General features: G+C 53.3%; 1 protein-coding gene across 1 annotated transcript; it reads right to left on the minus strand.

Annotated features, from left to right (window-relative positions):
- Positions 1-1,582: 1,582 nt before the first annotated feature.
- Positions 1,583-8,827, minus strand: HMOX1 (heme oxygenase 1). Its single transcript, XM_060113370.1, has 5 exons — positions 8,688-8,827; positions 7,389-7,509; positions 4,699-5,190; positions 3,254-3,353; positions 1,583-2,208 (listed from the first exon to the last, which is right to left on the minus strand). Exons 1-5 carry the CDS (start codon positions 8,708-8,710, stop codon positions 2,078-2,080), a joined length of 867 nt encoding a protein of 288 aa, XP_059969353.1. The 5' UTR covers positions 8,711-8,827; the 3' UTR covers positions 1,583-2,077.
- Positions 8,828-12,385: the final 3,558 nt, after the last annotated feature.

Raw genomic sequence — 12,385 nt, forward strand, 5'->3', positions numbered from 1 at the left:
CTGGAAACAGGGCCCAGGGTGGGAAGAGCTAAGTCGCTATTTTGAATGCCTACCCTTGGCATACATATCTCATGAACAGTGGCTCCTGGACCTGGTTGCACCTTGGAATCTCCCAGGAAGCTTTTTTTTTTTTAATAAATATATTTATTTATTTATTTTGGGCTGCGTTAGGCCTTCGGTGCTGTGCGCGGGCTTTCTCTAGTTGCGGCGAGCGGGGGCTACTCTTCGTTGCGGTGCACGGGCTTCTCATTGCGGGGGCTACTCTTTGTTGTGGAGCACGGGCTCTAGGCGCGTGGGCTTCAGTAGTTGTGGCTCGCGGGCTCTAGAGCGCAGGCTCAGTAGTTGTGGCGCACGGACTTAGTTGCTCCGCAGCATGTGGGATCTTCCCCGACCAGGGCTCAAACCCGTGTCCCCTGCATTGGCAGGCAGATTCTTAACCACTGCGCCGAAGCTTTTCATAAACAGCGATTCCGGAGTCCTGTCCCAGATCTCCAGAATCAGAACCTCTCCGGGTGGGGCCCAGGATATGCGGGTGTTGTGATGCCACCATCCGCAGACTGGGGTTTGGAGGCCACTGGACCCTCCTACCAGCTGTAGGAGGCAGGTGTACTGTTAGTTTCAAGGGGACTTGAAGTGACTTAACCAAGGTTCCAGACTTGGTGACAAAGCCAGAACTAGGGAGAGGTCTCCTGGCGCCCAGTCCTCACTCACATAGAAGTCGTGTAAGGAAAAGCCTTGTCCCCTGCTTTGCTAAATACACCTCCAGCCAAGGGCTTTCACTCTGCCAGATTGGGAGGCTGCATTTCTACCATTTCAGTGGCTTTCGGGACTTCGGAGAGTGGAAAAGACTTGGGTTTAAAACTGGCGAGACCTGATTTAAATCCTTCCTGACCCTCAGAGAGCATTAACACTCCCCACAGCTTTTCTCTGAGGATCAAATGAGATGATGTCATGGGTGAGATGATGTCATGGGTGAGATGATTAGCAAGAATCACAAAACACTGATCTCCCTTGTTTCATAATAGTATTATACACTGTTGGTATTTTACATGCATCTCATTTGCTTCTCAAAACAGATGATTTGGGTCTCACTGTATTCATGTTAAAGGTGACAGAACTGGGCCCCAGAAAGGTTAATAACTAACCCCAAAGGCAGAGCTACAAAATGGAGCAGCAGGGATTTGAACCAGGGATCACACTCCACTCCCTTGGATTCACTGTACAGGATGCAAATTTTATCCCAGCATCTGCTCATTTCAGCCTAACAGGGCATCCCATCTTCAGTAAAGCTGAGTCTTGCATCAAGCAGGGTTCACCACAAAGACCTGCCCACCGACGGCTTAAAGGTCCCCCCCTCCACATCCTCAGAACAGAGCACAACATCCCAGACCAGCTCCTGCCATCCCCACCTTCACCCCTTCTCCCCACCAGGCTTTCAAGAAACAAGTGAGGAAAAGTCAGCTCCCTAAAGGTAACAGAGCCCAAGAAAAACACTTCAGGTTACTATTAAGCCATGTAGTTTATTATTTCACATGAAAGTTAGCGACCAAGGCCACAGTGCTGTTAAACCCCTCCCTCCCACCCCAACCCTGTTACGAAAACAAAACAGAACACAACAAAATACCGCAGCTCAGGCCGAGTCAGGAATGAAAAGCGGCTCCAACAAAAGCAAGACGGAAACACGAGACACAACATCTTTGCATATTTATACAAAAATTGCCATGGCCCAGGGGGCAGGCGGTCACAGCATGTCAACAAGGAGACCGGGGACCCAGGGCACTTGGAGGTTCACGACAGCGGTCGCTTCTGGCTACATCTTTTGGGCTCTGCTGCAGGAACGGGGTGGGGAGGGTGCCCTCGGGGCTCGGCAGGACCCCACGTCCCACTCTAAAGTTCAGGTCATTGGCTGGACGTGCTTTTGGTTGGGGGAGATGCCGCAGACTCCTTTCTTCCAGAGAGAGAGGGACGCAGGGACCCCAACAGCTGCTCCCACTCCCCCTGCCCAAGGGAGGGAAGTCGGCCAAGAGACTGTCCCTCTCCAAAAAGAGTTCACGGCCAGGAGCCAGCATGCTTACATTCACAGGGAGTAAAGCCCCACGGCGACCGTTGCCAACAGAAAGCTGAACGTGAGGACCCATCGCATGAGCGGCACCTGGGAGAGGATGCTGAGCTGGGGCTTCCCCCCGGACGCCTCTGTGGGAGCAGAGTCTGAAAGAGAAAGGGGACAGTGTCAACACCAGGAGGACAGAGGTGGGCCTGTCTGACATCACAGAAAGACAAAGCAGAGGGGCCTCAGCAGGGTCTAGTACAGTCCCGCTCAATGCAAACCAGTAGCCCTCTGGCCACTGCTTACATACCTCCGAAGACAGGGAGCTTACTACTTCTCCAAGCTCTCCAGTCTTCCATTTTCGGCTACATTGTGAGGAAGTACCCTCCAGGGATACCCAGGGGACCACACTTTGAGAACCAGTGCGTTAGGGCCAAGTCCCCTCACCCCCACCAGGTAGCCAATCCCACTAGGACTGGCCACATTCCAACGTTCCCGGGCTCAATCCCGCCAACAGAGGGGTCGACGTGGGCCTAGCACACATGAGAAAGCCGCAGGGAAGGCGGGCAAGGGTGGCCCCAGGACCTGAGGTGACCTGCCAAGCAGGTGGCTGAGCCTCACCCCTCCCCTCCCCCAACTCCCAAAGCCACACTGCCACCACGGGGTGTCAGGGGACATTTGGTGGAGCACTTTGGTGCTTTTGGAAGTCTCCCAGATGTTCTCTCAGCACAGCCACCCCGTCGAGAGCTGTCTGAGAAGTGTGAGGGAGGGACTAACATGAGACACGACCCCGAGGTTACATGTCTTCCCTGCGTCCATGGCGGGGGAAGAGCTAGCAGCTGTCCTGGGCTCCCTGCCCCATGTCAGGGTGTCTCTGCGTGGGAACCATTAAAAGGCCCCCAAAGGAACCTCAGTTAAGAGGGGAGAGGGCTTTGCCGTGACTTCTGAGGGTCCTCGGTGTGCAAGTCTTCCTTTCGAGCCAGTGACCTAGAATGAGCCCAACCCCCCTGATTCTAGAACTGGGGAGACCGAGGCGTGGAGGGGTCACCCACGTGGCTGCAGTCACCCGCTGAAGGCTGGCCCCACGCCCTCTGCCCACACCCGACTTCGCACTTAAAACACTGAGGAGACAGAAGAGTCAACAGGTGCTGGAGCCAGAGAGCTGCACCATACGCCCTCCAAGTGCCGCCCCCTGGAAGCCCTCACCTTGCGCCCTGCTGCCAGCCCGCCTGCGAAGGCCTGGTGCCCCCGAGGGGCTCTGGTCCTTGGCGTCCTGAGTCAGCAGCCCCTGCAACTCCTCAAACAGCTGCAAGACAAAAGACACGTGTCTCTGTGAGAGGTGGGGACCGGCCAGATGAAGGGAGGTTTGAGGTGTGGTTGTGAAACATTAGGACATACCAGAATCACAGGAAAAGATACTGAACACCCATGGACCTTTCATCCAGCTTAAGAGATAAGATGTCACAAGTCCATCTGACCCGCCTGCCTGCGGGTATTGGGGGACAATACTCCCCAGTAATAGCCACCCTGAATTCAGGGCTCACCGTGGCCACTCACGCCCTTAACGTTGCATCCCTCTGCAACTTATGTCACGGGTGGTACCCCAGCAGGCACTCCATTCTCTTGGTGAGATTCGCCCCTGGTAAGTGTGGTCCATGGTATTCATTAGCCAGGGTTTACAGATGAGAAAACTGCAGCTCCCAGAGATTCAGTGCCTGGGGCCGAGGCTAACCCAGAGGTCAGGCAGCACCAGCAAGCCCTCCCACGGGGCTCTGGCTCCAAACCTCCCATTCCTTCTACACCGCCTCTCTGAAAGACAGGTTTTCTTGGAGGACTGACCAGGTTTTGTGGGTGATGATGTTGTTTTTTAGGGGAATGCAAGGGAGGGGCATTGCTCCATTAAGGAGTGCTCGGACCAGGCCCTTCTGGGGTCCCAGGCTGGGAATAAAGAGCCAGGGAGAGCATAAGCTGGGAGCCTCAGTCCCCATGGGGCCTCCAGGTCGGGGGAGAGCGATGGGATTCTACAACATCCGGATTAGAAGAAACCTCACCGTCCCTGGGAACACACCCACCCCCCAGCCCTGCCCAAGAAGTCAGCCTTCAAGGCAAGGCCTTGCTTGAAGCTCACCTTCCCCTAGATTTGAGACACTTACAGAAAGACACATCCAGCCTCCCTGGCTGGGCTGAGAGGCCCAGAAGGCGGAGGCCATGTCTGCAGCACCCGTAACCCCTGCAGTGCCAACCTGGCTACACACAAATGCACAGGCAACTTGTATGTTGTCACAGAGGATTGCCACGGAGTGCCACAATGGTGACGTTCAAAACCCACAATAACCATAGCTAATATTAGACAGCTGATGCCATGCCACGCCGTGCTATTAGGACCTGATTGATTTAAATTCGCTTAAACCTCACAACTCTTACGAGATAATGTCATTTCCCCATTTTACAGATAGGGAAACTGAAGTACATAGCGATTAAGGGATTTGCCCAACATCACCCAGCCAGTAAGTGGCAGAACTAGAACCCTGGCCCCCAAGCCCCTGCCCCTAACCGTGACCCTCGGCCCCCACCTCCCCTGCTCCGCGTGAAATGTCCCTGGAGGAGCAGCTGGGGGACGCAGCGGCCGTGCAGGGCAGCCAGACCCTCACCTGGATGTTGAGCAGGAAGGCAGTCTTGGCCTCATTGAGGACCTTCTTCTTGACCTCGGGGGTCATCTCCAGAGTGTTCATACGGGAGCGGTACAGCTGCTTGAACTTGGTGGCACTGGCGACGTTGGGGAAAGTGAAGAAGGCCAGGCCCTCTCCGGAGCTGGGCAGGTCCAGGGCCTTCTGAGCGATCTTCTTGAGGACCTGGCCCCCAGACAGGTCACCCATGTAGCGGGTGTAGGCGTGGGCCACCAGCAGCTCGGGCTCGGCGCGCCCCACCTCTTGGAGTCGCTGCACGTAGCGCCTGGTGGCCTGCGTGTAGGGGATGGCCTCCTGCCAGCGGGACCCGTACCAGAAGGTCATGTCCTGCTCGAGGGCCCCCCTTCGGTGCAGCTCTTCCGGGAAGTACAGGGGAGAGTAGACTGGGTTCTCCTTGGTGCGTTCGATCTCCTCCTCCAGGGCCACATAGATGTGGTACAGAGATGCCATTACCAGCTGAAACCAGAGCGAGCGGGTTGGTATAAGAACTCCCCGTCCAGCCCCTTCACACTACTGCCTTCAGAGGGACCCTTGTCACCTCCCCGGGCTGGGCTCCCACCTCCTGCCAGCCCCTCCGATCCCCTCCACACAGCAGCCAGAGGGAGTGACACAAGAGAGAAATTCGATCATGCACCGTCTGGGCCTAAAACCCTTTTATCACACTGGATAAAACACGCAGCCTCACTTCATCCTTGGAAAAATCCAACAAAGGCATAGCTGTGCCCATTTTACAGAAAAGGAAACTAAGGCTCAGAGAGAGTATGCAACATGGAGGTCACACAGCTAGTAAGAAATGGAAATGGAGCCAAGCCCAGGCATGGCTAAGGGGGCCATCCTGGCTCTGGAAAACGTACGTGAATGAAAGTACTTCTAGGAGATGCCAGGCACCTCCGGCCTTTGACCTCTGGATGACCATCTACAGGGCATGGTTCTCCTCGCCAAAGGACCCCTCTGGAAGCTGAGCTGGGGGACAGGGCCAGTGCTCCTTGGTTCGGGGAACTCCCGTTACACATTAATTCTCTAGTTTGAGTTTGAAGGAGGACAAAGGTTAAATGTTCTGGTTGAGGTTTTTCCAGATGATTTCTGAGCCATAAACGTTCACAGCAGCGCCATTTCTCACCGGGGCAGAAAGCCAGGCAGCCTGGTACAGAACAGCCTGGGCTTTCGACTATGACCGACCTGGTTCTAACCCGGCTCAGCCAGTCCTCAGCTGTGTGACCATGGATAAGCCACTCGCCCTCTCTGGGCAATGCGAGGTCTGAGTGGCTCTGCACAAGTCAAGCCTCAGTTCCCTTCCTGCAAAGAGGGATAATCCAACCACACAGGAATGGGCTGGTGTGCAGGTCCAGCAGGATGACACACGTAAAGCACTAGGTGCAGCCTGGCGCTTAGCACTTGAGTCAGAGGCCATGGTGATAAAAAACGCTACCTCCATCAGCATAATCCGAGTGAGCACTGGGTCCTCTCGTGGATCTTTGTGCTGCCTTTGAACTCAGTGGCTGAGAAGAAAGACCCAAAGTCTACAGTGGCTGGGGATGGGATACTCCAGCAGCCACGTCCCCACTGCCTCTGCCCCAGCCTCATTTCAGCAACTGTATGTCAGCTTTTTTTGGGGGGGGGGGACGAGGGAGCAAGGGCATAGCCCAGGGCCCCAACCCCTTAGAGCTGCACCTTAAATCTCCCTTCACTGAAGCACCTCTCATGTTGGAAGTGGGAGAGGCTCCCGAAAGCAAAAGGCAGGGGTGTCGGGAGTGCAGGGCTACAGCTCCCCAGCCCCACAGCTCAACCCGAACGAGGCTTTCCTCACACCCAGCACCTGCCTGGTTCTTCGCCACATGCTTTCCTTCTATTTGTATGAATTTCACAGTTGTACTGGGAAACGGCAAAACCTGTGCCTCACGTACAACGGGCACTTAAGGAAACCCTGCAGGGAATTCCCTGGCAATCCAGCGGTTAGGACTCTGAGCTTCCACTGCAGGGAGCACGGGTTTGATCCCTGGTCGGGGAACTAGATCCCGCATGCCATGCAGCACAGACAAAAAAAAAAAAGAAGAAGAAAAGAAAACCCTGCTGTTGAAACATCTCATTTCATGGATGAGAAAAAGGTACCTTAGGGAGGATAGATGAGGTGTCCATAATCTTACTATTAGGAAATGGATGCGCTCGGGCTCGAACCCACATTCCACCTTGCCTTCAGAGGCAGATGAGAACTAGGTCAGAAGCATAAGCTCTGAAATGAAACCAGCCTTGGTTCCATTTTGGCCTTTCCCATTTACCTACTGGCTGTGTGACCTTCTGGTAATTACTTAATCTCTCTGAGCCTACCCTTCCTCATCTTCCTTATCAAGACTGAAGCACTAATTCAAAAGAAGTAAAATGCCAAGCAGAGCCTAGGTGGTCAGCTGATGGTAGTACTGCCCCAGCCCCTCCACAACACCACATAGCAGGCTGTGAATGTGCTGTGTGACCTCGGGTAAGTCACCTCCCCTCTCTGAGCCTCAATGTCACGATCTGTAAAAAGATTCCCTTGAACATGCCCATCTGGCCCCTCAGCATCCCTGGTCCCCATCCCCACTTAAACCACTGCCCTGAGCCTTGGGAGCACCCACACCCAACATACCCTCTGCTCAGGCTGGTACCACTAGGCCACATACCTTAAAGCCTTCTCGGGTCACCTCGCCCTTCTGAAAGTTCTTCATGAATTCGGCATTCTCCGCCAGGGTGTGCACCTCCTTGGTGGCCTCCTTCAGGGCCTCTGACAAATCCTGGGGCATGCTACAGAGGAAGGGAGGGATGTGAATAAGGGGGGGCTCTGAGCAGAGTTCTTCCCAACGTTGAGCTTCTGAGGGTACCCCCGCCTGTCGGCAAGACTTAAAGAGATTTCAGCTTTTATCAGGCTTCTCTGCAGAAATCCAGCCTCTCACCTAATAAACAGCCATGTTCCCAACTGCCTTAAGATGCAGCCCCATCCACACTTTGCAGTCATTAAGATACTATGTAACACGGTCCCCCCCAAACCAAGAGGGAAGTCCTGGGACCAGTTATGCTCAATGGAGGAGAGAAGGGAGCAGCACAACCCTGGGAGAAGCAGCAGTGGGCAGGATGCACATTCACATTCAACTTTGTAAGTGCTCTGATTGGCTTTTAGACCCAAGATTTAATTCATTAACTTGGTTGAGCTCAGATACAAATCTCATGACCCCTTCTAATATTTTGCTCATCACAGAAGTGTTTGAGCTAAAAGGCTAAGTAAATTCAGCTTTACTCAAAGAAAAAGTCCCTTTCGGAGAGTACTTCTGCCGTTATGTTTGTATCCGCCTCCCAGAAAAGGGTTATTTCTCCTTTCTCTCCCACACCTCTTCCAGAAACATCATCCCCTCTTCTGTACGTGCTGATCAAATTCTTGGGAGAAGGAAAGGAGCCAGACTTGGAGGTGGACAGACCAAGGTTCACATCCCAGCTAGCCAGGGAACCCTGGCCTTGCTGCCTCCCCCACTGTGCCATCCTCATCGGTAAACGGGGACACAGAAGCCACGCTGATGTCCTGCTCCTGCATTCAACAGGTAGTGAGAGGTGGTTGCGGCCAAGAGGGGGCTCTAGTGAGAGAAGCAGGCACTCTCGCCCAGCCTCGGACAGCCCCCAGGATCTCGGATTCAGCACACGGCCACCTCCAAGCACACACAAGTCCAAAGCCAAAAACAAAGTTGGATCCCACGGCAACACTCCCATCGGGTCACCCACCCGGAGCCAGGGAGCCAGGCATGTAAATCATCTTTCATCCCTCCGACTGCCCCACCGGGCGGGACTGGAACCCCGCTCCTCCTTACACCAAAGCCCAAGAGACCGGCCGCCCAGCGAGGTCGCTTCCTGCTTCCCGGCTGAATCTCGGCAGCTCGGCGGGAGGGCAGGGGCTGCCCCTCCCGGGAGAGGCCGGTCCCTCGCCCCGCGCTTGCCTGTCGGGCTGCGGGCGCTCCATCCTGCGGCGGTGCTGGTGCGGGATCCGGGGCTGGCTCCGACGGCTTGGGACGGGCTCTTGGAGGCGGGAGGACGACTGTGCAGAGCCCCGACCGCGCCGTCTATTTATCCCCGGGGCGGGTCACGTGGCCACCGCCACACAGCCGATCCACACTTACTGGCCCGACATTGCAACACCCGCGGAGGCCGGCGCCCCGCCCGCCCCTGGCCTGCGGGGGTGGAGGAGGAGCGGTCATATGACCCTTGGAAAACAAAGCTATTTAAAACAGGACGTGAAAAGAAAAGAAAAGAAAAAAAAAAAAAAAAAAAACCAGCAACTTCTGGAAATCTGAGCAGCTGTGTGATCTTGCCACTTCCAGAGCCTCCCACCCAGTGATGGGACTTGAACGTTCCAGGGATCTGAATGGTTCCAGAGGGCTGGGAGGCAGCGCTTCTCACAGCAGGAGGTTGGGAGGGTGGGGCAACGTCAGGGGCTCACCGACCCCTGAGCCTGCCTGCAGTTCCCCCCTTCCCCCTCCCCAGCCGGCTCCCTAAGTATCACCTCCTCCCGGGTCCCTCAGCTGGCAGCCTGCCTCATCATACACCCTTTAAATGTCCACTTAGGGCCCTTTTTTTTTTTCTTGAGGACCTACTAGGTGCTAGAGACTGCACTGTTTTCATGGTTCATCCCTCCAGTTACCCTGTGGGGTAGATCACTACCATTTTACAGACAGCAAAACTGAGGCTGGGGAATGATTTGGCATGCCGAGGGTCACACATAAAGCAGGAAGACGGGACCCAAGCCCCAGGGTGAGTCCAGTCGCTGCCTGCCTCCTCCAGGCCTTCTTAGCACTTGGTACCCAACTGGACAGCAATGCTGGTCATCCAGACCACCTCCCTGCTTACCTGCGTAGGGCACTCTTCCAGGACTCATCAGGTCTGATTCATCTCATCTTCAGTGCCCACACTAGGCCTGGAACAGAGCTGGCCCTCTGATCAACTATGGAATTAATTCTGCAGGAGATTGATCCCTTAGGGCTGGGGATAAGTAGGTCACTGGGTGAGCCCAGATGACAAAACAAACAGCAAGGATGTTTCCTAAAGCCCCTTCCCAATGTTGCAATACTGGATTCTAGATTAAACAAAACAAAACAAACTAAAAAGGTAATTTTGGCTCATTACAAGGATGTTGTTTGTAAACAGGGTAGCAAGTGCCCCATTTCTGAAGGAATGTGAGTACAGGCTTGAGGACCGCCCGTCAAGCACGGATTCCCCCACTGGGGGACTATGGTGGCTGAGACATTCCTTCCCGGCTGTACGCCTATAGGAGTCTCCAATGTTTGGAGACAGTCTGGAAGAACCAGGCAGGTACAGGAGGTCAGTGTGTCCATCCAGCCCAAGGTCAGAGCTCTGGCCCATGATCCACACTTTTCCAGGATCACTGACCTGAATTTCAGTCACCAAATCAACCCAGTGACCTGGGGGTTGCTGAGCCTCCTAGATAGAAGGGCTATATGCCAAGGAATTCAGCTCTTGGTATAAATTATATACCCACCTTCTGCTTCAATGAACAGTGACAGCAATACTAACAGCTAATATTCACTGAGCACTTACTGTGCGCCAGACGCTGTACTGAACACGTGTATTAACTGATTAAATCCTCATAATAACTCCATAAGGTTGGTACTGTTATTGTCCCCATTTTACAAATGAGGAAGCTGAGGCAGAGAGGTTAAGGGTTTGAACCCAAGCAGTCTGGCACAAAGATTTCAAAATTTAAGGTGCAGTGTCATCTGCCAGAATGCAGTGGAGGGGAAGACCATCCGAAGGAACATGGTTACCCCACTACAGCCCAGAAGTCATCTCCAGGGTTGTCCTTGAAAGGCTCATTCTACAAAGGGTGGCATTTACTGGTTCACAAGATTCACAGAGGTCAGACCTAGAACTGGAGCTGCTAAAAGATTTCAAAAAAGAGTTGCCAAGAACTTTCTAGAAAGAACAACTATTAGAAACAGATGCCCCCATTAGAATGTAAGTTCCAGGAGGGCAGGGGCTTTGCTTTGTTTTGTGAAATCTCCAGAGACTGGAACCACGTCTGGCAAGTAGCAGACAACATTGAATGAATGAATGAATGAATAAATAAATAAATAGTTGTCACAAGATCTCTTTCTGGTAAACAGGATAATATTGCTAGGCTGCCAGAAAGGGCTGGAATCAAGCTACAATTACAAATTGTGATCTGAGCCAAACTATTGAACACTTACTATGTGTAGAACCTTTATGTGCAAGATTGCATTTAATCCTGGCAACAGCTCTGTCATTTTCATCTGCGTTTTGTTTATGTAAATATTAAGGCACAGAGAGGTTAAGTCGTTTTCCCAAGTCACACAGCTAGTGATAACAGAGCCAGGATTCAAACCATGGCACTTTGAAGCCTCAGCCCATACTCCTGACCCTCACACCACATGCCTTCTTACAGGGGGGCTAATCTGTCCTCCAGGAGTTTAGAGGATAAAAGTGTGAAGGTCTGAATGCTTCCCATCAGCCTGTCCGTTCAGAAACCCCAGAAGGTAAAGCTCGTGTGATCTGACATCTTCGTACCTAACATGTGGGAGCAGAGGGCCCAAGAGGGGAGTGACTTCCCCAGGCTGTGCCCCGTAGGACACAGAGCCTTCAGTGACCCAGAGTTCCTGGCTCCCAGTCCAGGTTTGCTACTCATTCCAGCTTCTTCCCTGGGAGCCCCTGACTTGGTAAGAAGAGACCACCCCTCTGTCCCAGACGACCCCAGGGCAAAGGAGGCCGGGTCAGAGTTGATCTAATGTCTCGTCTGTCCCAGTGTTGAGCTTGTGGCCCTTCTCTGTGCTCATTCAGCTTCCTGACTTCCCCCGCTTCCCTGTCCTCAAGCAACTGGAGTGATTTGAATGGTATTTTTCTCCTCCTGTGGTAGGCTGATGTCCACATCCTAATCCCCAGAACCTCTGCATATGTTACCTTACATGGCAAAACGGTTTTTGCAGATGGGATTAAATTAAGAATCTTAAAATGGAGAGATTATCCTATATTATCCTCATGGACCTAATGCGATCAGAAAAGTCCTTATAAGAGGGAGGCTGGAGGGTTACAGGTATGGAAGGTGATGTGATAAGGGAAGCAGGACACAGAGAGATTGGAAGATCCTGTGCTGCTAACTTTGAAGATGGAGTTAGAGGCCACGAGCCAAGGAAAGCAGGCACCCTCCAAAAGCTAGAAAAGGCGAGGAAGTAGATTCTCCCCTAGAACTCCAGAAGGAACGCAGCCCTGCCCACACATTTCAGGACTTCTGACCTCCGGAACTCCAGAGAATAAACCTGTGTTGTTTCAAACCACTGTGCTTGTGGTATCTGCCATGACAGCTTTGGGAAGCAGGACAGGGATGGATAGAGAGACCCTTCCTGCCATTTCCCAGCGTTACAGCTTTATTGCATCAGAGAACCCACCACCCTCTCTCTGGGATTTCCTTTCAGAGTCAAATGCTTGAGCCGCTGAAACGGGCCAGTTCTGTATGTGCGCTGGAGGTACGAAGCTGAAGAGGCTAGAAGCCCACCTTGACAGAATGTGGGTGCTCAGGGTCCTAATGAAGTCTGGGCCTGGGGACATGATCCAGAAAGGGGGCAGGGAGCACCAGAGACAAATGTGAGTGGAAATCGGAAAGAAACAC

Source organism: Mesoplodon densirostris, chromosome 11 (assembly GCF_025265405.1).
Source record: "Mesoplodon densirostris isolate mMesDen1 chromosome 11, mMesDen1 primary haplotype, whole genome shotgun sequence".
In the NCBI taxonomy this organism is placed as follows: domain Eukaryota; kingdom Metazoa; phylum Chordata; class Mammalia; order Artiodactyla; family Ziphiidae; genus Mesoplodon; species Mesoplodon densirostris.

Coding starts and splice junctions, on each gene's coding strand:
- HMOX1 (XM_060113370.1), bottom strand. CDS start 8,710: ATGGAGCGCCCGCAGCCCGACAG. Junction 7,510..8,687: donor GAGCGCCCGCAGCCCGACAG/GCAAGCGCGGGG, acceptor CTTCCTCTGTAG/CATGCCCCAGGATTTGTCAG. Junction 3,354..4,698: donor CCTTCCTGCTCAACATCCAG/GTGAGGGTCTGG, acceptor TTTGTCTTGCAG/CTGTTTGAGGAGTTGCAGGG.